The following is a 21,660-nucleotide window of genomic DNA, read 5'->3' on the forward strand; positions in this document are numbered from 1 at the left end:
TTAATGTTGAAAAGTAGATTTTTATTTTTAATTTTTTACAGTAAAATGCCAAAAAGAACAGCGGTAGAATCATTTTTTTTCATGATATCAAAATGAAACTTCATTTTGGCTCATGTAAAAAATCTGAACGTTTTTAAAGGGCCAGATGCGCCAGAATGAATTGATCAAACAAATTAAAATGTTAAAATATCAGTAGATAGTTTCCCTTCAGGATTTTGTTATTGTTTTAGTGATTTGGTTTTTTCTCAATCAAAATTACAGATTTTATGATGCCAATTTAGAAATGCTTGTTAGGAAGTTTTACATTTGTGCTGTTCAATGTCAAATGTGACTTTTGATCAAATATCAATTACAGACTATAACTTGACATTGAGTAAGGCTGAGGCAGCCGTCACTTAAACTCAGTGTCTTTGACCAATTTTGAGAAAATTTGCTGTAAAATCAGAAAGAAAAAAAACGTGGAGATTTGTTGAGATTTGAACTTTTCAAGTAGTTCATTTAAATTCATAATTTCTTAAATGTGTAAGTCTAAAATTGTCCTAAAAATGACGGCATTACGGTGATTTTCCACAGAGAGCAAGCAGTTGTTTCACAAACTACCTTTCCACATCCTGTAGTTTTTCCAAATACAAGTAAGTTTTGAACTTACTTCAAGAGATGGTGAAAGGAGGAGGTGGTAGCATCATGTTTTATTTTTCTTTAGTGGGGATGTGGACGCTGAGTCGTTTAAAAAGATGGATACAGGATATTGTCTTTATTCAGGCTAACAGACCTTTATGATGTTGGTTGAATCCAACTCAAAACTAAAGAAAGATGGGACTAAAATGTAACAATAATGTCTAATTTTTATTACTTTTTGCTTCCCATTTATGGATTCCGGTTTTGATTCCACTTCACAAATATTCACATAAAACTCTAAAACATTGTGACGTTTGTGTCGATGTGAAAAGCTGCTCCTTTAAGGAGCTTATTTGACAGACGTCTCTCTGACAGCAAACAGCTGTAAGTTCATTTGCTCCCTGTATTGTCTGTAAGCTGAATTTGTTCTCCCAACCGGCTGCCTCTGCAGACTGGACCGAGTTCATCGCCGCCTCCCTGCTTGAGCCTCCAGTTTGTTTATGACTTGATATTTTTTATCAGCCTCCCCCGGCAGTATCACAAGCTGGGACTATAGTTAGCAAGTCATGTGAAGAGATATTTTATTCTCATTCTGCCGCCTGTGGTTCAGGACAGAGGGAACTTCTTCAAGTCTAGCTGTTGGTTCATTTTTGTTTTATTCTTCCAGTTTTTTTTTTTTGTTTTTACAAATATAGCTCAAAGCTGTTCAGTTCTGATATCAGATGAGAGATAAAGAGAGCTGCCCAGGAGATCGCCTGAAACTGTTTTAAGCTTTTTTTTTTTTTTTTTTTTAAAGTAATCTAGACAGAACCTAAACTCTGCAATCATAATACGTGAAAATTAAATGTTTATTTTTGGCTTATCTGTTTGGGCCCCATTATTTTTTTATTAAGCTCAGAAGTTAGATCATTTGTACAATCACCACCACACTTCCTTCACACGGTGCAAATTGGGAATTTCAGCCGTTTTTAGTTTTATATTTAATGCGGACCTAACAATGTCTCAAATGTGATCTTGAGTGTTGGCTTCCTTAAGGAAAAAGAAAATAATAAAGAATACAAACATCTCAAATTTTGGTTTCTCTACTGAGAAGAACAGTTTCTGTATTGAAAATATGATGACATGCAGTAAAAACAACAATAAGCCAAAAAAATCACATTAAACATTGTAAATGGATTCGATGCAGAAGCTGTGAAATAAACCACTGAGCCGAATCGTTGTTACTTGAAGGCGCCGTTTCTTTTAAGGTAGTGGTGTCAAACTCATCTTGGTTTTGGGCCAAATCAAGGTCATGAATGCTCTTAAAGGGCCGGTTGTGCCAGAACCTGATCACAAACTGTGAAAATATCAACGAATTCTTAAAATTTAACAATATTACTGAGCATCTTTTCAGTCCCTCCAGGATTTTGTGATGCTTTTGTGATTTTTTTTTTCTTTTTGCAATAAAAAAATGTTTGTGGTACTAATTTGTAATTATTTGTGATTTTTGCTCTTATGATGGTAAATGCAACTTTTTATATAGATCGTGGACTATTATCTGATATCAGTTAAGGCTGAGGCAGCTGTTTAGTTCAAGCAACAAAACTTTTGACAGTTTTGGAGAAAAATCTGCAATAAACTCCCAATTATTAGCGCAAAAAAAGTGCAGGGATGGGCATGAATTTTCACGATAATTCTCAAGAAAATGGACATAAAAGCAGCATTGGATTTGATAACATAATATTTAAGCACACTTAGTGTTTAGAAATTAGAAGGCCACATAAAAAGTTGCACCCCTCGAGTTTGACACGTGTGCGTCAAGGTTTTATGGCATTCATTCGTTTGGTGCGTTAACCTCGGCCTCCTTTCGCTCCACAGAAAGAAGAAAAGGCGATGATTGCCAAAATGAGTCGACAGAGGACCAACTCCGTCACCCACAACAGCGGCCACTGGGCTGACCGTGCCTTCCACAACCACATCTCCAAGGAGATGAAGAGGATGGTGAGTTGTCAGACTGCTTGTCTCGCCTAGTTGTGACGAATCACTCATTAGAGTGACACAGCCAGGCGACTCTCCTACCAGCGGCTCGTCTCAGGGCCTCGTTTGGCGGTGAAGCCAACGCGTCGTTAGCGACCGTAATCCTTTCATCTGCGTTGCCGAGGCGCGGCGGGGACGGCCCTTCACGGGACACCTCGCCCCGGCGGTGAGAGGCTCTCAGCGGCACTCGGGAAGAGGGACGGAGGGACGGCAGCCGTAACCGAGTGAGACGAGAGGGATGTGAACTCAGTGAGGTTGGGGTTTTATTCATGCGCTGTAGGGCTGAGAACAGGAGCACTCTCAGCGAGCGCGAGCATTTCTACACGGCAAGTTCAGAGTCCGTGATGTGAAGGACGGGCGCAGGTGTAGCCTTACACGCACTTTCATTTATAGAATCTAAAAACGAATAATATTAAAGCTTTCCTAACTTTGTTTTTTTACTGTTTGAGGCTGGCTTGTTTAGAGAGATAAAGATTTAAATGAGCTTTTTGAACATTCTACATTTAATAAAGGCGACTTCGGAGTTGGAATGGAGGTTGGAATGGAGCTCAACTCTCCATTTCAACCTCCATCCATCTCGAACAAAACCAGTCCTTTTCCATCCTCAAGCGTCCTCTTCACGAACTACGGTGAAACAACTCTTATGTACGGTGGCCGACAGGTGCAAACGCGCAACAACAGAGTAAAGATGCAAACAAAACAAAAAAGAGACGCAAACAACTGATCCTCAATCCAACATAATCATAAAAAAACCTTCAAAGTTTCCTCCAGATGCATTAGTTTCTCACAAGGTTCTCATTATAACTTCCATCAGTAGGACAAGCAGCTCTTTGTACTTTTTTGACACGTTTATGTTTGTTGTGCGAGTTCAGGTATAAGATATGCTACCACAAAAAAACTTTAGCATGCTTTTTGTGCTTTGCGAAAATTGCATGAGATTAAAGGAGTTAAAAGAAATAAGATTCTCCCAAATGAGGCACACTGATGAGGATGAGGAGTTCAGAGACGAAGAAGGCAGCCATTAGGATTTTATCCATGGATTTTAGTGCGTTGCCATGGGATACGCAGGAGGCTAGTTAGCAGTCTGGAAGCAATACGTAGAGCGGGTTGTGTTCTTATACAGCAGATGGGACTGAGTGGAAAAAACAAAAACAGGAAAAGAGGAAAATGGCGCCACCTACTGAACGCCCCCGACTTAAATGAAAGCTGAGACGAGTCTGAATGTTACTGCATTTCTACGTTCATTCAGCATCAAGTAATGACTGGTGTTCTTTTACATTTTCTTGAAATTAGATGTTTGCGTTGTCATTTTTTACCCTAGAGTTATTTTTTAACGTGAGCCTGGCATCATTTTTCATTTTCTCATTCAGCCTTTCTGTTGTTAACAGCAGAGAGACAGACGGTGAAGCTGAGACCAGAATGAAACAGGAGAAAAACAAAAAATAAATACGTAAGATAAAATGAAAATATATACGCAGAGGTTTCAAGAATTGATTTGTTCTTTCAGCAAGGACCTTTATACATTAAACCTCAGGGGGGCGCTAGAGACGCACTGGTTTTCCCAAAAATAGCAGACATGAAGTACGGTTTTGTATTATGGTGATTATTCATATTTGACACCGTTTCTAGATTGATGTCGGTGGATGTTAGCCTGAGTGACGCTAACCTGCTACTTGTGTGAATTATAGGAGAGTTGAAGCTAAAATAAAAATGATCCATCCAGGTGATCACGGCTTTAAACGCATTTCTATATTTTTTCACATTCTTCACAAACATACTGACTGATAATTATGTAACAGTACTAATACCAGGCTAATAACAACATTTGTTTGAGAACTTTTGTACTTATGTAGAACTTTTATTCATTAAACACAATTTGACTAAAGCATCTTGCGTCTAACTTCACCTTTGCTGTGTAATCCCGACTTCTTTCCACCCACTGGAAACATTTCCTGTTTTTTTTCGTTGGCTCAGACTGATCATTATGTCATCAGGTCCATAATAACAGTTATTTTTGAGGTAATAATACCGGGTTTGCAGCTGATTGTTATCGCTGGTCGAACAGCGCTGCAATCAGGAGGCGTTTGGATTTGTTTTGTTTTTTTACACACATAAAAATGAATTAAAAATGTTTGAAATAAAAATCACATGTGGCCAATTTTAGATATAATAGGGGTGAGAAACATCTAGCTGCTGTGTTCATGTAGCAGCTGCTATATGAAATATTAACCATCATCATTTTTGTCATTGTATGTTTTCAGTATTTTAAAGTCCTTCTCACTTTGTAATTGAATAAATTAGAATATAAATGACAGGTTTGTTTATTTCTATAACTCCATCCGCTCAGTAAAGTACATTACATAGATTACACACTCATGTTTTCAAGCCTTTACTTCTGTTAGTTATAATTTTCCGCTTACAGCTAATGAAAGAAAACACGACCATTAAGATTTGGATATTACACCAGAACAAAAAGTAAACACATTTTAATGGGATTGATAAAATGTATGTTTGCTTAAAGGTTGTTATTTTTGTAAAGGGACTTTTTCCATTTGGACAAATGAGCTTCAGTGGGAACATGTATTCTAATTTTTTTAATGACTGTATTTTAGATAATTGTTCAGAATTACTTTTACTCAAAGTGAAAAAAAAGATGGCCTCTTAGCTTTATTAATAAGTCAAGCAGTACTCAAGTTAATAGTTGTTTTTTTCTTTTTTTGTTTCTGCTTTTCAGGGCTTTGAGGATCCCAAAGACAAGTGAGTAGCGACTGCGTCATCGCATGCAGTACTGGTCACATCTATTGGTTCTTCTGGTGAGAACGACGTTAACGTTAAGAAAACTGCCGACTAGTTTCTAAAATCTTTTGGAAAGTGCGAACCTTCAATTTGAGTACAGTTGTTCTGACAGGTGGGGATGATGCCCATTGAAGAAATGTTGATTCTTTGCTTCTTTTTTAACCCCTTTGTGTTGCTTTGTCCACATCTCTACCAAATCCATTTATTTTAGTTCTCAGGCCGATAATGTCACGAATCTCAACAATGAACGTTTGGTCAAATTTATTGTTGTCGGTGTCTGTCTCACCTGACCAAAGCAAATGGCTGCAGATGAAGTCCAAGCACAGCTCAGCAAACTTAACATGTTTATGTTTGTGATGGTAGGATGTTTTCAGCATCACTCCCAACACCGTAGTTTAGTTTTTAATGGTCGCTATGGAGCGTTGTTGATCTTTGAAGCTCGGCGTTCAGTTATGTTTAATGTCAGCTTGCTATTCTAAGGTTCCTGGATGCTCTAATGGATCTACTCTTTCAATAAAAACAGTTGCTTTCATTGTTTTTCAAACTTTTGAAGATTTGCACTCAAATTCACCGTATATTTCTTTTCTAAAGTTTGATTCTTTGATTATCGCAAAAGAGTTCATTTCAAGGCTCCTTCCATATTTTCACCAGCAAACGTATTCCCAGCTGTAGGTCTGAATGTTGTTACACATGAACCCACAGAGCTTCTGCTCGACCACAGCTTCATTTCCAGACAAACGTCAAACTCTGATTGGGTTTCGGAGCTTCGGCTTGTGGCTTGAACGCAACATATAATTGTAGTTTTGGACTGAGAGCACTTTGCTGTTGCAGTTTTTTTTTTTTCTTTTTGTTCTTGGTTCTGTGTGTGGTACTAGACTAGAAGTCGTTGCTGAAACTATAAAACCAGACTCAGTCATTTGGTGTCCTTGGACGGCTATTATTCATCTATTCTGTGACGGAGAAGATGCTTCCCTGGAGGGCGACGGCTCATCTAAATAGCAGTGTTCGCAATTTTCACAAAGTTTCTGTTTCATGCAGCCAAATTTGTTTTTATGAGCACAAGGCTCTGGAGTCTTTCCTCAGATATTGTCATTCACGGTCTACCTGCTCAGTAACGTTCTCTAGCGATGCGGCGCCAACCGTTTCAACCAGAGAATAAAGAGGAAAAAAACTAATTTTTAAAGAAGTCCTTGTTCTTCCAAACCTGTTTTTCTTACTTTTTCCCCTTCAAATAAGCTTGGTATAATTCTTAGTTTAGTTTGTAAATCATGCCAGGTTGAGTGGTTTGTAGGGTAAGACAACCTGAATGTTTGTCTGTTATTACACTTATAACATTGTAATAACAGTGTAATAACAATGCAGTAACACTGTAATAACACTGTGCATCACATTGCAAACATTACACAGGGTTATTACACTGTGTAATAACAGATCTTATTACACTGTTATTATGAGTATAACGGAAACTGGTTATCTTAATGGGGCAGTTTTATGTGATTTCCAGTCACATAGTGCCATTTTACAGCACAAGTTACCTCCAGTTGTTATAAAAACACTTCAATATTTCACTTCCATTAAAACTGGATCGAACTGATTATTTTTTTTAATTATTAAGATGCATTTTCATCATTGTGTATTCTTTATCTTTTTTTCTGATGCATATCTAATCAGTGAACTGTAAAGTAATAAACCAGGCAGAGAAATTCTTGCTATCCTGACAAATATGGGGTGATTAGTCCTTTTGTTTTGGTCAGATGAAATAAAAACAAGACGACAAAACTTTTTTTTTTTTTTACCCCCTCCCACTTTGTCCTCAGAAGTAAATGTCACTCCGTCTCATCTCGTTTTATTCAGGCATTTTATTTTCAGGAACACGCAGGAAAACCTGAACCCGGAGGACGAGGTGGACGAGTTCCTGGGCAGGGCCATCGACGCGCGCAGCATCGACCGCCTGCGCTCCGAACACGTCAAAAAGTTCCTGCTCACCTTCAGAGAACCTGACCTGGAAAAAAAGGTTAGGCCGCACACAAGACAAGCACGCTGCCCGGAGCATCAGCAGATAAACGGTTGTGACAGACAATCTGCCGAGCGCAACGAAGAAAAAAAAGAAGCTTTCTCCTTTCTGTGCCTGGAGGACGTCAAAGAAAAGGGAAAAACACAGAAGCAGGAGGTTCTGTTTGGAAGTAGAGTACTGAAAGCAGGAACACGGCTTCAGACGGACAGAACGGGGGGAATTGCTGCATCAAGACTAAACATGTTACTGATCCACAGTTTGACTGTTTCTGCTGCTGTCATGAAAGACAAACTCTGTTATTCTCATCTCTGCCGTAAAGGCTTACACAGCCACTGCTAACAACAATAATTTAATGAAAACCATTTGAAAACGAGAGAAAGTACAAAAAGACAAAATGATAATTGACAAAAAATAAAAATAGATCAAAATCAAATATCCATTTGAAATGCATTCCAAGCCTTTCAGAGACAAAATATTAGCAGTTCAAAATGGCAAATTACTCTTGTAGTTCAACATTTTACTATTAAGTCCCTCTACAATTATGGACTACTAAATTAATAGCTAACTCGCATCGTTACTTAAACATTTGTAGCTTGACTCATAAGGCCAAAGAAAAGGTATTTATCAAGTAATTATTGATTGTGTCTATTGACATTTATTGGAAAATCTTTTTTTCTCTTGTCCTTGAAGGACAGAGTCTAGTTACGTTTGTTGTCTGACATCCAGCTTGTTCCCTGTTTCCAGTACTCCAGGCAGGTGGACACCAGGTTCGGTGCGTACGTGGCCTGCGCCACCCTCGTCTTTTTCTTCATCTGCTTCATCCAGATCGTCATTGTGCCGATGTGAGTCACACTGTCATGGTGGCAGATAGTCAGATGCTGGCCGCACGCAAGAGAAGGGAAATGTTTGGTGGATAAATGTGTAAAATCAACAATGTTAATACTATTAATTATTATTATTAGCTAAGACTGACATGACTCTCATAAACATGAATGACTCTTTATAAATGTTTATGATTGGTGTCATGAAGTATCATTCAGTAAATAATGACACTTTTAATAAAATTGCACTAAAAGTTGCATTAAAATTAAAAGTGTCAACTTTGCATTAAAAGTGACATTATTTACCAAATGACACTTCATGACAACAGTTGTAAACATTCATAAAGACTCCATCATGACAGGTGTTATTCATGCTTAATATGACAGTCTTCTACACACCCCTTCAAATAAAGTGTTACCCAGAAATGTTTGCATTCCACCACACTTTTTTCTTCCACTCAACTTTCCATTAGTTTGCTTGGATGGCCCCTCTGTGAACAACCAGCTGACCTTCTATGGCTTACTCCTTACATTTTATTGCCATAACACGACAAAAACCTTTTTTCATGGCTTTATTTATACTTACATATATATTTTAGTGTAGGATTTGAATTTTCTGGAAAGCTGAATTTCAGGTTTTTATTACCTGCAAGTCATTATTAAAATGATCAGAAATAAACTCATGTAATGTAACTTTTGTGTTGAAATACTGAAAGAAATTAAGTTTTTAAGTTCATAACTAAGGAGATGTACAACAATGATTGTTGTTTTTTTTGTTTTTTTTGCACTGTTTATAGCAAATTAAGTTATGACGCAACACTGGCTAGCAGCAAAAAATAAACAACTCACTATAAATCATATCTAATGCATATCTTTTAATGTATTGGTATTTTTGTTTCATGAGCATCTTTGCTTCCAGAGATTAAGAACAAAAGTTGTGAGGAAGCTGATTAAACACTAAACTCTTACTCCCGCTGCAGCTTGATGCTGATAATTTGTGGCCTAAGCTGTAAAACCTTGTAGAATCAGGTGAGCTTCTCTCCGCCAAAGGTTTTTCCTCAGATCCTCGGCTTACTATCAGAGCCGTCCTGCTTTGACAGAATCGGGACACTCGACTCCAGATCTGTCTGTAGGAAGAAAAAAAGCTTAGCCGCACTTTGGGTCATTTTGTTTGTTTCGTAGGAAGCGACTCATGAAAACGACATCTTGCTCAGATAACTCAGTTCCTCCTAACCAATCAGAACCTAAAGTGTTTTTACATAATCACTAAGCTGAAAGACACAGAAGAGTCATTTAATAAAACCCGACGTCTTGACGACGCGGGTCTGTTCTTACAGGGAGGATCCAAACCGTTTCCTCCTGCAAATAAGAAATGTATTTTAGTCATCGTGTGGATTTCAGTTCAGATATGTTTACAGTGACATCATGCAGCTCTGTTATGGGTTTTCAACCAGCAGCTTGTCTATATTAACAAATTGTGTAGATAATAATCCGTTTCCTTTCTGCAGCTCCAATCTGATGATTGGCTTCTTCATCACGTGCTTCATCATCCTGGCGGGCGTCATGTTCATCTCAGCTGTGTACTGCTGCTTTGGAGTGAGTAAAATCCACAACCTGTAGCTAAAATGTAAAATCAAATAAGTATTTATTATTATTATTATTTGTTTATTAAGGACCTTTCTTAGTTTTGTATGATGGTTACAGACATTCATCAGTGTTTACACTGTGAAAATTAACCTTCGCTAGTTATTAAGAGCCTTTCTGAAAGACCCAAAGAGCCGCTGCAGGTTGCAGACTTCTGGCCTAAATGAACAGCAGACGGGTCTCCCAATGTCGTGGGAAAAAAGAAAAAAAAGGTTTTTCAAATAGCCTGTTACATCTCTGTCAGTCTGAACGATCTTGAAAATCACAAAAAGTTGTCTAACTACCATGAATGAGTGTTGTTGTTGGAGTGACCTTGTGATGTGTTCACTGGTCAGAAAACAGATTGGGTTTTATTTTTTAAACTGACGGCTCAGATCACCAGATGAATTATCGATGGCTCTCCCCTGCAGTAATGCTCCATTGCTAAATAACGTTAGCACCGATATAAATCTGCTCTCACTCGTATCAAAAGGATGTTTCAGTCGTTAACTTTACTATAGCTTTGTGTTCGTTGTTGTCTTTCAATCCACAACGTCAGAAAGCTTCGATTATATCATTTTGACACTGGATCTCGAGCATCAAATTTTTTCCCCCCCTCTTTAAACATCTGCTTTTGGCATTTCTGCAAACACTGCTCAGTCTGATTCCGATATCCTCTAAAAGATGCGTTTATATTCCCACACACCCATTCCCATGGCTCCTCCTTTTCCTCTTCCTCTGCTTGTTTTATTTTGCCCACAGTGGAGGCAGATCTGTCAGCGTGTCGTCCTTTAAAAAAAACAACAAAAAAAAGATCACAGCAGGGCCTTATTCATGTATTCACGTTTATGAATACATGTCTTCTGTGCCGTCTCCAAAATCACCAGGATCACAAGCCAATGGTTTTTCCTTCTTAAATTAGTTGCGTTGTGTGTCTCCTTGAGTTGTGGAGATAAATGCAAATAACGGATGAGTGTTTTGTCCAGTCCACTGCGGCTGATGACTCATAGCTACAAGATGTGCCTTAAATAGAAAGAAATGTGAGATGTGTTCTTTAGCAGGAGAGGTTCTGCTCCTAAGCACTAAAACGAGACACTGAGCAGGGCTGAAACGATTAATCAGATTAATTGTGATGAAATCGATTATCGAAGTAATCAAACTAATTTAGTGATCGATTAATTGTTAACTGCAGGATAAAGACTAAAAAAAAGTCAATTTACTGAAAGGACAACATATTCAGAGGAATAATTAACCCAAAACTGCACAAAAAGTATAAACATCTTGAATTTCAACAACCCAGAACTCCTGAAGAGGCGAGGTTTTAATTTCACCTGGTTCAAATTCTGTAGAAAAAGAAAAATAATTCTGCTTGGTATCCTATTATTGATCAGTTTATCCAAAAGTTAATCAAGAGGTTATAGCTCCAAACTGTATTGATGTTAAATCAAGCAGAAAGGCTTTAACTTTTCACATGTTGATGCCAGAAGTATTTTTATTTTTTATTTTTTTGCTACAAGCGTTCACTAAATCAATACTACATTATTGCATTTTAGGCAATAAAATGTTTTTCTTATGTAAAAAATTTATGTGAATATTTGCATATTTTAATTCTTTCTGACATGGCATTAAAAAGGTTTGAGATTAAATGAAAAATCTGCAGAATGTGCCGATATTTTAATCCAATTAATTAATTAATTGTTAGATTAAACAACTAAATAATTGGTAGCTTCAGCCCTAAATCTGAAGATGAATAATTAATAAGTTCTACTTTGTTCACCCACCAGATCTTCCCCGCTCCTCTGCAGACTCTTTCCAAAAGCATCGTCCAGTCCCGACTCAACAGCACCTTAGTGGGCGTCTTCACCATCATCATCGTCTTCCTGTCTGCTTTCATCAACATTGTAAGCAATATGTACAAATTTCTTACCGAAGTCGGCGTTTGTGCGCGGTAAATGACCCGAGTCCGCTCACTGACGGTCCGTTTGGCTCAGTTCACCTGCAGCAGTCACGACCTGCGGAGCTGCATCAAGTCGGAGCTCAACATCAGCCGGAACCTGGTGGACGCCTGCCACGCTGTCCTCCTCAACTACAACCTGGACGCACAGCACGGCGCCTGCGGAGGCGACGCCCTCATCTGCAGCTTCCCTGAGGTGTGTGTATGTCTGTTTCTGCAGTTTTATTCCACAAGATGTGGCAACAAGAATGGTCATTTGTGGTAATATGATTTGATTACGGCTTTAATAAAGAAAAAAAAAACTTTCACTAAAAGGCACAAAACACTGGAAGCACTGAGGACTTCTGGGCCATGTAGTTCTTTTGACTTTTGTTAAATGTAGGCTAATTAAAGGGCCAGAATTGTTAGTTTTCCAGGCACATTGTATAATTTTAAAGCACAATCAAGTACCTTTGTTGCCTTCAGTTGTTATAAAAATGTTGTACATATCAAATATTAAATAAAGTAAAAAAAAAGAAAAAGAAATTTGACTTCATAATTTAACTCTGTGAAATCGGGCCTCTGTCTCTTTAAGAAGCTCTTGGTGTTTCTGAAGTTTCCTCAGGAAGTCATCACAACATGGCTCCTCTGTTAGCTGTTTAGCAACGTTTTACCTGCATTTCACTGAAAAGTAGCTCCTATAATGAGCTCAGCAGCCGTGCAGCTCCAGCAGGTGTTTGCTAATTGCTGCTGGCTGAACAAGGCAGAGGGGCGGTCTGTTAGGTGGAAGCTTGGAAACTGCAGCTCCAAGGAGGAGCTTAGTCCTCGAAGGCGGAGCTAAGTCCAACCAGGTGTTTTGAACAGCTGAATGGTTGCCATGGAGATTAAAGTATCTCTCAAACATGCATGAGAGAATCAAAGTCACACTTAATGTATGTTTTTGATGAGGGAATAACATTATGACATGTTGTAAAGCTCAAAAGTGGCAATTTTACATAAAACTACCCCTTTAAAAAAAAAACTACAAAATGGCGGCGCCTGCTCTGCCTCATTTGTCGTCATCGTGACTTCATCTTTTAGCTTGCTCCTTTTCATCTTGTGCCGTCCCAGTCACATGATTAACTGCAAAGTTTACTCCCTGATTTGGGCAACACAGGCAGTAACTCAGGGCGCCATCAGGAAGGGGGCGGTCGTGTGTGACTTATTCAGCTGGAATCATAGCATAGTCCAACATCTTACATCTCTAACGGTCCACATCTCGTCTCTTCTCTCAGTACTTCACCTGCTGTGTGCTGCTCAGCCTGCTGGCCTGCTCCGTCTTCCTGCAGGTCAGCAGCATCGGGAAACTCTTCCTCATGCTCTTCATCGAGCTGCTCTACCTGCTCATCATGGAGGTGCCTAAAGTGAGCCTCTTTGACAACCAGGACCTGCTGGTTATGGCAAACGCCCTGAATTACACGTGAGCATCTCCCTCACTGCCATCGCCAAGTATGTGACCAAGTCCAAACCTCATGTCTGATCAGCTCTTCTTCTGTTTCTCCCCTCGCAGCAAACCAGATAATGGCACAAGGTGAGACCGACGGCAGGTTTAATCGCCGCTCCGTCATCTGTTAAACCGGCAGCGTCGTTAGTTGCCATGCTGAGTCTAATAATGACCCGCTGGCAACAGATGCTCGCGCTAATGAGCCGAGATTTACAGAGCAGCTTGTTTGTGTCAGATTCCTCCTTGAAGTATTTACTAATCCTTGTGCAACACCTTCGTCTGTGCTCATTGTTCTGCTGTGTCATTCATCAACCTGTTTGTGTGTGTGTGTGTGTGCGTGTGTGTGTGTGTCCCAGGTGTTTGGTGGACAACAAGGTTCCTCTGAAGATCATGACCCCCGTGGTGATCACCGTCTTCGTCCTCGCCCTTTACCTTCACGCCCAGCAGGTGGAGTCGACGGCCAGGCTGGACTTCCTCTGGAAGCTGCAGGTGGAGTCCGACAGTCTCCACCCAGTCATTTTCTGTCCTTCACTAAGAACATACGTTCTGATTTAATCCCGCTTGCAATCAGTCAAATTCAGATTATATTGTCAAATGATGCTCATCTAAGTCAGGGGTGCCCAAACTGTGGCTCTTTTGTCACCAGGGGCCAAAATTGTCAAATCAAAAGGACTTGAGGGCTAAACAATTTTTTTAGCCTACTCAAACTATGTATGCTATAATTTAATTAAACACATAAACTAGTCAGATTTGTTACTGTAAATGAAATCTTAAATTATTGTAGATGCAAAACTTTAAAAGGGTCCAGGAGGTTTGCTTTTATAAAAAGTAATTTAGTGAATTTTCTAGGTATCAAGTTTGGGGGAAAAATAACAATTTAGTCAATTCTGATGGGTAAAATCAAGATTTGGGTCTCTTTCTATTATTATTTTTAATGCTTGCTGTATTTAGTCACGTTTGACAGAATTGGTTGCGGCAAAGTTTAATTTTAAGTAAAAGTCACCGATCTTTGCAAGAGAATGCAAAAAATCCGATTAAAATCTGATTATTTGAAAACAAATACTTTGTGTTGTATCCAACACATTTCATTGTAGGAAGATTTTACTTTGTGATCATTTTGTCCTAATTAAGAATAGAAAGTCTCCACCTCTGGAGGGGCAAGTTTGCATCATTCCTGAACTAAAACTAGGGGCCACAAACAATCAATCGGCCCCAAGCTAAACCTTGAACCTTTAAGAGGTTGGTATTCTGTTCACGTTTTGGCATTCAGTGTTTAATTGAATTTCTGAACATGTGCAGTAATTATTTAGTTTTAACATGTAGAAGGCCATTAAAATAAGACTGAACTAAATATGTTGCTTTTCCCCCCCGTTAGTTTAAATGCAATTAACTAATTACAAACCCAGTAATTAACTCAATTCAAATTTGTATTTTAATTCCCATCACTAATTATAACCAACTTTAGTTTTTCATCAGTTCCATTTATCCTAATGTTGTGACTTGATCTGTGAAATCAGTGAAACACGGTCCTAAGTATTGATCTTTAAAATCTCTACACTAGAGTGCTTCCCTCCACAGATGAGTCTATCCTTTTCTATGTTGAACTTTGACCCCACCTCCTCCAGGCCACAGAGGAGAAGGAGGAGATGGAGGAGCTGCAGGCCTACAACCGCCGCCTGCTCCACAACATCCTGCCCAAAGACGTGGCCGCTCACTTCCTGCAGCGCGAGCGGCGCAACGACGAGCTCTACTACCAGTCCTGCGAGTGCGTTGCCGTCATGTTCGCCTCCATCAGCAACTTCTCCGAGTTCTACGTGGAGCTGGAGGCCAACAACGAAGGGGTGGAGTGTCTGCGGCTGCTCAATGAGATCATCGCCGACTTTGATGAGGTAAGCGCGAACGCTGCCGGGATCACGGTCTGCGGTTCTTAATGGCTTTTGTGAGTGGCTCGTCCATTAGCGTCAGTGGAGATTTCTCACTCAATGTTTCCCCAGCTGCATAAAGTCGCATTGGGATCTAAAAATACCCTTCAGCTAAAGAGAAAAATGGAAATTCACAGCAATGTCCCTCTGTGGAACTTCTTTTTTTTGTGGAGTGACATTGAAATATTCTTGACGTTCCTCCTGCCCCTCCACAGATCATCAGCGAGGATCAGTTCCGTCAGCTGGAGAAGATCAAGACCATCGGCTCCACATACATGGCGGCTTCCGGCCTCAACGACTCCACGTACGACAAGGCCGGACGCTCGCACATCCGCGCCATGGCCGACTACGCCATGCGGATGATGGACCAGATGAAATACATCAACGAACACTCCTTCAACAACTTCAAAATGAAAATAGGTCCGTGAAAGAACACGCTGCAACCATGTTTATGTCACTTTAGCAGGAGAAGCATACATACATGGAGAGTAAGAGATTTCTAGATTTTCCTAAACGTCAGCTTGGAGTAACTTTCAGAGATAAAGGGAACGACACAATCGTTTATTTTGTAATGTATTAAAATGTTTTCACAGGTCTAAACATTGGCCCGGTGGTTGCTGGGGTGATAGGGGCCAGGAAGCCCCAGTACGACATTTGGGGGAACACGGTAAACGTAGCGAGCCGCATGGACAGCACAGGGGTCCCGGAGAGGATCCAGGTAACCGACTGAACAAACGCTGCGTGAAATTCCTTTAAAACTGGATTATTTATTGTTAAAATAATCCAGTATTTTCCTGCCAGAAAATGGCTATAGACTGACTTTCTCAACTTAGCATACATGTGCCTCAAAAGTAAATTAACAAAAATGTTAGCTGTAGCAGCAAGTCAAGAACATATAGAGAGATTTTCAATGTAGCTTTTATTAGTAATTAGCATTGTTAGCATGGTTAGCGTCATAGCAGATACAACTCAAAATGAAACAAAGCAACTTTCTGTGATTTAATTAACCTTCCTGTTGTTTTAAAACTGCTTTTTTTGAATTAAGAGTAAGATGTCTAAAGTTCACATAAAACAGGAGACTTGTTTTTTTTCAATAACAGGTTTCCTTAAGTGTCCATGTGGTTACAGTTCTAGAAAAAAACAATTATATTGACATGAAACACAAGTTTATACATAGTTTTTAAGATTAATATGTATATCATGTTGGTGTTCATCTACATTTTTTGATGTTTTAAAACTTCTAAATATGTAGAAGTCTATTTCTTGGGCGGATTTTTGTCCTGTTACGATAAATTTGGCATGGTGCGTGTGTGTGTGTACCAGGTTTTTATATCCTTATGGGAACCTATTTCTGTCTACAATGTGGGATTACGGGGACCATTGGTCCTTGTGGGGACATTTTCTTGGTCCCCATGAGGGAAATTGTTGTTTTTGGGTTAGTGGATTGGTCTATGACTGCTAGGTTTGGGGTAAAGGTTAAAGTAAGGGTTAGGTATGTGATGGTTAGGGTTATGGTAAGGGCTAGGCCAGGGGTGGGCAATTCCAGGTCTTGAGGGCCAGTCTCCTGCAACTTAATTCCAGGTCTTGAGGGCCAGTCTCCTGCAACTTTTAGATGCGTCTCTACTTCAACACACCTGAGTCAAATAATGAGGTCGTTAGCAGGATTCTGGAGAACCTGACTGCACTGAGGAGGTGATTCAGCACTTGGATTCAAGTGAGTTGGACCAGGGAGACATCTAAGAGTTGCAGGACACCGGCCCTCGAGGACCAGGATTGGCTGTAGAAATTAATAGAAGTCGATGTGAAGTCTTCACAAGTGACGAAAACACGACTGTGTGTGTGTGTATTGACTTTATGTCTATCACATTTTCTCAAAAGCTGAAAGAACCAAAATGTGACGGTGAATCTAAAGCAAACTGTTTATACACAGGTGACGGCTGATCTGTACCAGCTGCTGAACTCCTACAGCTACACACTGGAATACCGAGGCGTCGTCACCGTCAAAGGCAAAGGAGAGATGATGACCTACTTTCTCACTGCCGGACCCCCTGGCAGTTAACCTTTACTGAGTGACAATCAGACTCATGGGAGGTTGAGCACCTTCTCTCGTAACGAGACGGCTTACAGACCTCTGATAGCTTAGGGCAGATTGAGGGTTCTCCCCTCACAGCAGTGGACGCTCCTTGAACCGGTCGGCACATCGAACGGAAGGGAGGACTCGTCCTTTTTTTTTTTTTTCCCCACGAGGAGCTCACGGACGGCCAAGGGCACGTCTGCTTTTTGACCAAAGAAGTCCAATCGGAGTGCAAAGACAGATTCGTCCAGCTTGGCCTTGACAGACAACGAAAAGACAAAGATCCTGGAGGAAACTTGGCCGGTCGAGTTCTCCAAGGGGGTTCTTGGACAAAACCTGCAGGGCGACCCGAGCTACGTCGCCTCCTCTCCTGCTCTCTGCCTTTTTTTTTTTTCTTGCTGATTCTGAACACTTTGTACATGTAAAACCCAGGAAGTTTTATGTGTATGTGGGTGACTTTATGTACTGTTTGTATGATATCTTGTTCCTGTTGCTGTGGTACAGATGCAGATCTGTCAAGTGCGGACACAAAGCCAGCAGCACTGCAGTCCTCGCTTGTTAGTGCGTCCATCTCCCCGTCGATCAGCACCGGACGACCTGCGCGCTACACATAAGTATTCACACCCCTTGCACCTCCTCACGTTTTGTCACTTTGGAAAAGACGAAAGTTTTTTTCTAAATGGATTTATGTAATAAACCAATACAGAGATGGGGATGTATGTGAAATTGAACTAAAAGGATAGATTTAAGGAAAACGTTTTTGCAAATATCTGAAGAGTGTGGAGTGCCCACGTCAATATTTTGTACAACCGCCAGCTGCAAAGACTTGATGAATTTCTTGACCAGCTTTGCACATATAAACTCTAAAATGTTTTGCCTCTTCCTTTTTCCAAAATGACCCAAGCTCATTTAGATTTGAATTAAGTTTTTCTGTAATTATTTCTATCATCATAGATTCTTTATCAGTTTTAGCATTAGCTTTGGGATGCTACATTTGTTGGAAGGAAACTTCAAGTCTTTTGATGCTTCTAAAAGGCTTACCTTCTTCCAACCCCATTTCTGCTGGAGATGAACGTCCCCACAGTATGATGCTGCCACCGCCATGTTTCTTGATAGGGTGAGTGTTACACTAGATAGCTTAACCGCCAAACATTGCGTTTTACATGTAGTTTAAAATGTAACAGCATCTTCATCCACATGTATGTCCCTCATGGGCCTCTGTACGGCTTGTTCTCTTGCCACTCTTTATTTACAAGCAAGGGAACCATTTTTCTTTTAGAATAGAAACAATTTAGCAATTTCTATTTGCGCTCCCAGTAAAATCCCACCGACGTCTGATGTTGTAAAGTGACAAAACGTGAAAAGCCATACGGGTATGAATACTTTTTGTTTGGTACTGTATGAGTTACTGCACACTGTTTGTCTTATAGGCGAGGGGATATCACTCCTATAGCATATGGATTATGTTTAATAGAAAAGTCCAACACAGTGTTTATATGAAGCTTCCCGTTAGCCTCTCACAAAGCATACGTAGGCACGCCTGCAACACGAGGATGTCAGTAAAAAAAAAAAAAGAAAAAGCTTTTCTACTCCTAAAGAGGTTTTGTATTTTGACGTCAAAACACCGACCCTACGAGATATTTTAAGATTATATATTTTCTACATTCATATAATAGAGCTATGTATAAACTACAGTGTGTCTCCACATGTGCATACTGCAGAAACCCTCACTGGTGTTGCCTGATTCCCTCTGCCCTCCAGCTCTTTTCAACAAATCGAGCATACTTTATGTATTTTTTTAATTTGCAGGAAGTCGACTGCTGGTTGATTAGAAGTGGGCGATGATCTCCCCTTTAATGTGTCTCAATGTCACAGCAGAGAGAAAAACGCGGTCGGAACGACTCACTAGATGGACCGAAAGGCGTCGACTGCGGTGCTCAGACGCCATTTTGCACTCCGGTGCTTTCAGCTGTCCGCCCCTCCGCCTCGCGCAGCGCTCCACCTGCAGGCCCTGATTGTTTGCTCGGTTAGGTGGTACGACACAATGAATGTCCAATGTTCTCCAATGAGGCCTTTCATGCAGACTAGAGCAACTACCAGGATGATGCTCAGCCTGTTGACAGAGACAGATTGAGCATGTGGGAAAATGTGCACTTTTTAAAATCTGCTGTTTATGTTTTTTGTGTTTTTCTCTCATCAAAACAGTTTTTCTTTCAGTATTGCATCATTGCTCTGCATTGCTTTCTCTCACATACATAACTTTCACCCATCGCTTGGATGAGTCGGACTATAGTCATGTAAAATTCTTCAAACTTTCACCTGAAAATATGAAAATGGCACTTAGATGTGAAAATCTTCATCCTTTGATGTTTTTATTGCCGGTAAAGATTATGAATGTCCAAAACTGGCTAATATTTGTCAATAAATACAATGTAAGGGGGGAAATTGAATAAAAAGGAAAAAAATCTGTAATTTGTTAGCCGTAATCTATTGTCAACAAACCGACCCGGAGCTGAAGCTTCGGTCAGACTAGATCTTTTCCCACACAAAAGCTGCAATACCAAACTTTTATTACTATGTTCTGTTGTCAATGCATGTAAACTAATGGTGAGAACTACACATTTAATTTAATCATGCAAATAATGATCAGCTTCTGAATTCTCCCTAATGGATTCATAGTAAACAAAGACATCATGACAGTAAAATATTGGCTGCTTATGGCCTTTTTACAGAACCTAATTTTAACAAATGTGCTACATTTCGTTCCCATTTTAAAATTAAACAGGCTTGACAGTTTTTCCACTTTAAACATTAACACTTTGTACAAACATCCATGAACTGTACCCTGGTAATGTTTGAAAAATAATTACATTTTATCTCTTTAAGAGCCCTTCAGGAAGTTGTCAGTGTTTGTCATGAGCAATGCCAAAAGAAAAGGCAGTAACTAATAATAATGCAGAGTTGAATCCAGAGTGAACATTTCAGATTCCTCATGTTTTACATTTGGAATATATATATATATATATTCACACATAGGAAATATGAACATACCAAGGCTTTTAAGAGTTAAAAATTGCAAAACATTTTCCGTCATAACCTTTAGTTGAATATTCCTAGAACATTCAACAGAAACTTAGTGGAAATTAAAGAAGCAACACCCTTTATACTGTCGAGGTAAAACAAACTGAACCAGCTAAAATAAGTTTATTACGGTCAATTTTCTGTACAATAAAAACTTAAAACTACTAAAAAATTCAGAAGTAACCATATCAGGGTTTTTTTTGTGTGAATGTATCAAATTCTAGACATTAAGTGTAATTACATGTTAAATCATTTTTGCTTTACCAGGGACAAGTCAATTTTATATTACGTAGTTATAATTTTTTTCAATTAAAATGTGTTTTGAAAAAAAGAGGAAAATTGGAAACGTTTTTAACTTTATTGGAGGTCATCATAGATCCTAAGAGTCTCATCCCAGCTATTGCGTAAATGTATGCAACTGATTTGGTTACTGGCAATAAGAAAAAAAGTTTACTTTATTCTACTTTACTGGTGGGATAAAACAAGTAAATCAATATTTTAAGCCTCTGGAAAATTAAACTGCAATATCCTACCCAGGTGGTTATTGTCTCTGTAACCTGTTGTACTGCTGCTGCAACACCTCTACACTGTTAAATGCCGTTTTATTTGACTTGCTGAATGTTGTGCCAATTTAAGCCCATGTTTTTGTTTTTTTCAATTTGTTTGAGCTTAAATGCTTTACAGCTACTGATTTCTCACAATGACCTTGACATGAAGCATCTGTGACAAAAGTGGCTCCAGAGAGAAAACGATGGGTTGTTTTGTTGTCTTGTTCCGACACCATTTATTTTATTTTTTTTTACAGTAAAATAAACTGCTGAGATGTTTCACAGGTACATATCGGTCTTTTTCTTCCATATATTTTGCTTGTTACTGATAAACTCAGTCTTGTGTGTAAAAACTGGTGTGTTGGTATACCAAAGTTTGAGAGATGTACGTTTTCTTTGAAAAGTCTGTTATGCAAAGTACCTAACTTCTACCACCAGATGGCAGCAGAGCTCCATCATTTTGTTCATGATTAACGGCTGGAAAACAAGACAGACGAGCTGATTAGCACTGTTGGTTCATCCATAACTGGATTAATATCTATATTTACATTATAGTCAAATCACTAATTGCTTAATTGAGTTTGGTACTTGGTCAACATTATTAAGCTGATCATGAAATCCTCTTGTGTTGAGTAGAAAATAGGTTTTGTATTTTTATCAGGAAGCACGGCAGTGTTTATTTGGTGTTGAATGAAGCGGAACAAAATCCTCAGACATAATGACGTTGACCT

At 39.4% G+C, this 21,660-nt stretch overlaps 1 protein-coding gene across 1 annotated transcript in view; it reads left to right on the forward strand.

Annotated features, from left to right (window-relative positions):
• The window catches only part of adcy5 (adenylate cyclase 5), an 85,582-nt gene extending 64,365 nt beyond the window's left edge, over nucleotides 1-21,217 (forward strand). The window contains exons 8-21 of the mRNA XM_008432387.3: nucleotides 2,476-2,598; nucleotides 5,369-5,391; nucleotides 7,285-7,444; nucleotides 8,189-8,286; nucleotides 9,774-9,861; nucleotides 11,673-11,789; nucleotides 11,880-12,038; nucleotides 13,096-13,280; nucleotides 13,371-13,391; nucleotides 13,661-13,793; nucleotides 14,930-15,193; nucleotides 15,442-15,646; nucleotides 15,820-15,944; nucleotides 17,157-21,217. Coding sequence (XP_008430609.2) covers nucleotides 2,476-2,598; nucleotides 5,369-5,391; nucleotides 7,285-7,444; nucleotides 8,189-8,286; nucleotides 9,774-9,861; nucleotides 11,673-11,789; nucleotides 11,880-12,038; nucleotides 13,096-13,280; nucleotides 13,371-13,391; nucleotides 13,661-13,793; nucleotides 14,930-15,193; nucleotides 15,442-15,646; nucleotides 15,820-15,944; nucleotides 17,157-17,285 — 1,830 coding nt within the window. The 3' untranslated portion in view covers nucleotides 17,286-21,217. The remainder of the gene's footprint in view (nucleotides 1-2,475; nucleotides 2,599-5,368; nucleotides 5,392-7,284; nucleotides 7,445-8,188; nucleotides 8,287-9,773; nucleotides 9,862-11,672; nucleotides 11,790-11,879; nucleotides 12,039-13,095; nucleotides 13,281-13,370; nucleotides 13,392-13,660; nucleotides 13,794-14,929; nucleotides 15,194-15,441; nucleotides 15,647-15,819; nucleotides 15,945-17,156) is intronic.
• The last annotated feature ends 443 nt before the right edge of the window (nucleotides 21,218-21,660 follow it).

This window comes from Poecilia reticulata, chromosome 2, assembly GCF_904066995.2.
Source record: "Poecilia reticulata chromosome 2, P_reticulata-male-v2, whole genome shotgun sequence".
Classification (NCBI taxonomy): Eukaryota; Metazoa; Chordata; class Actinopteri; order Cyprinodontiformes; family Poeciliidae; genus Poecilia; species Poecilia reticulata.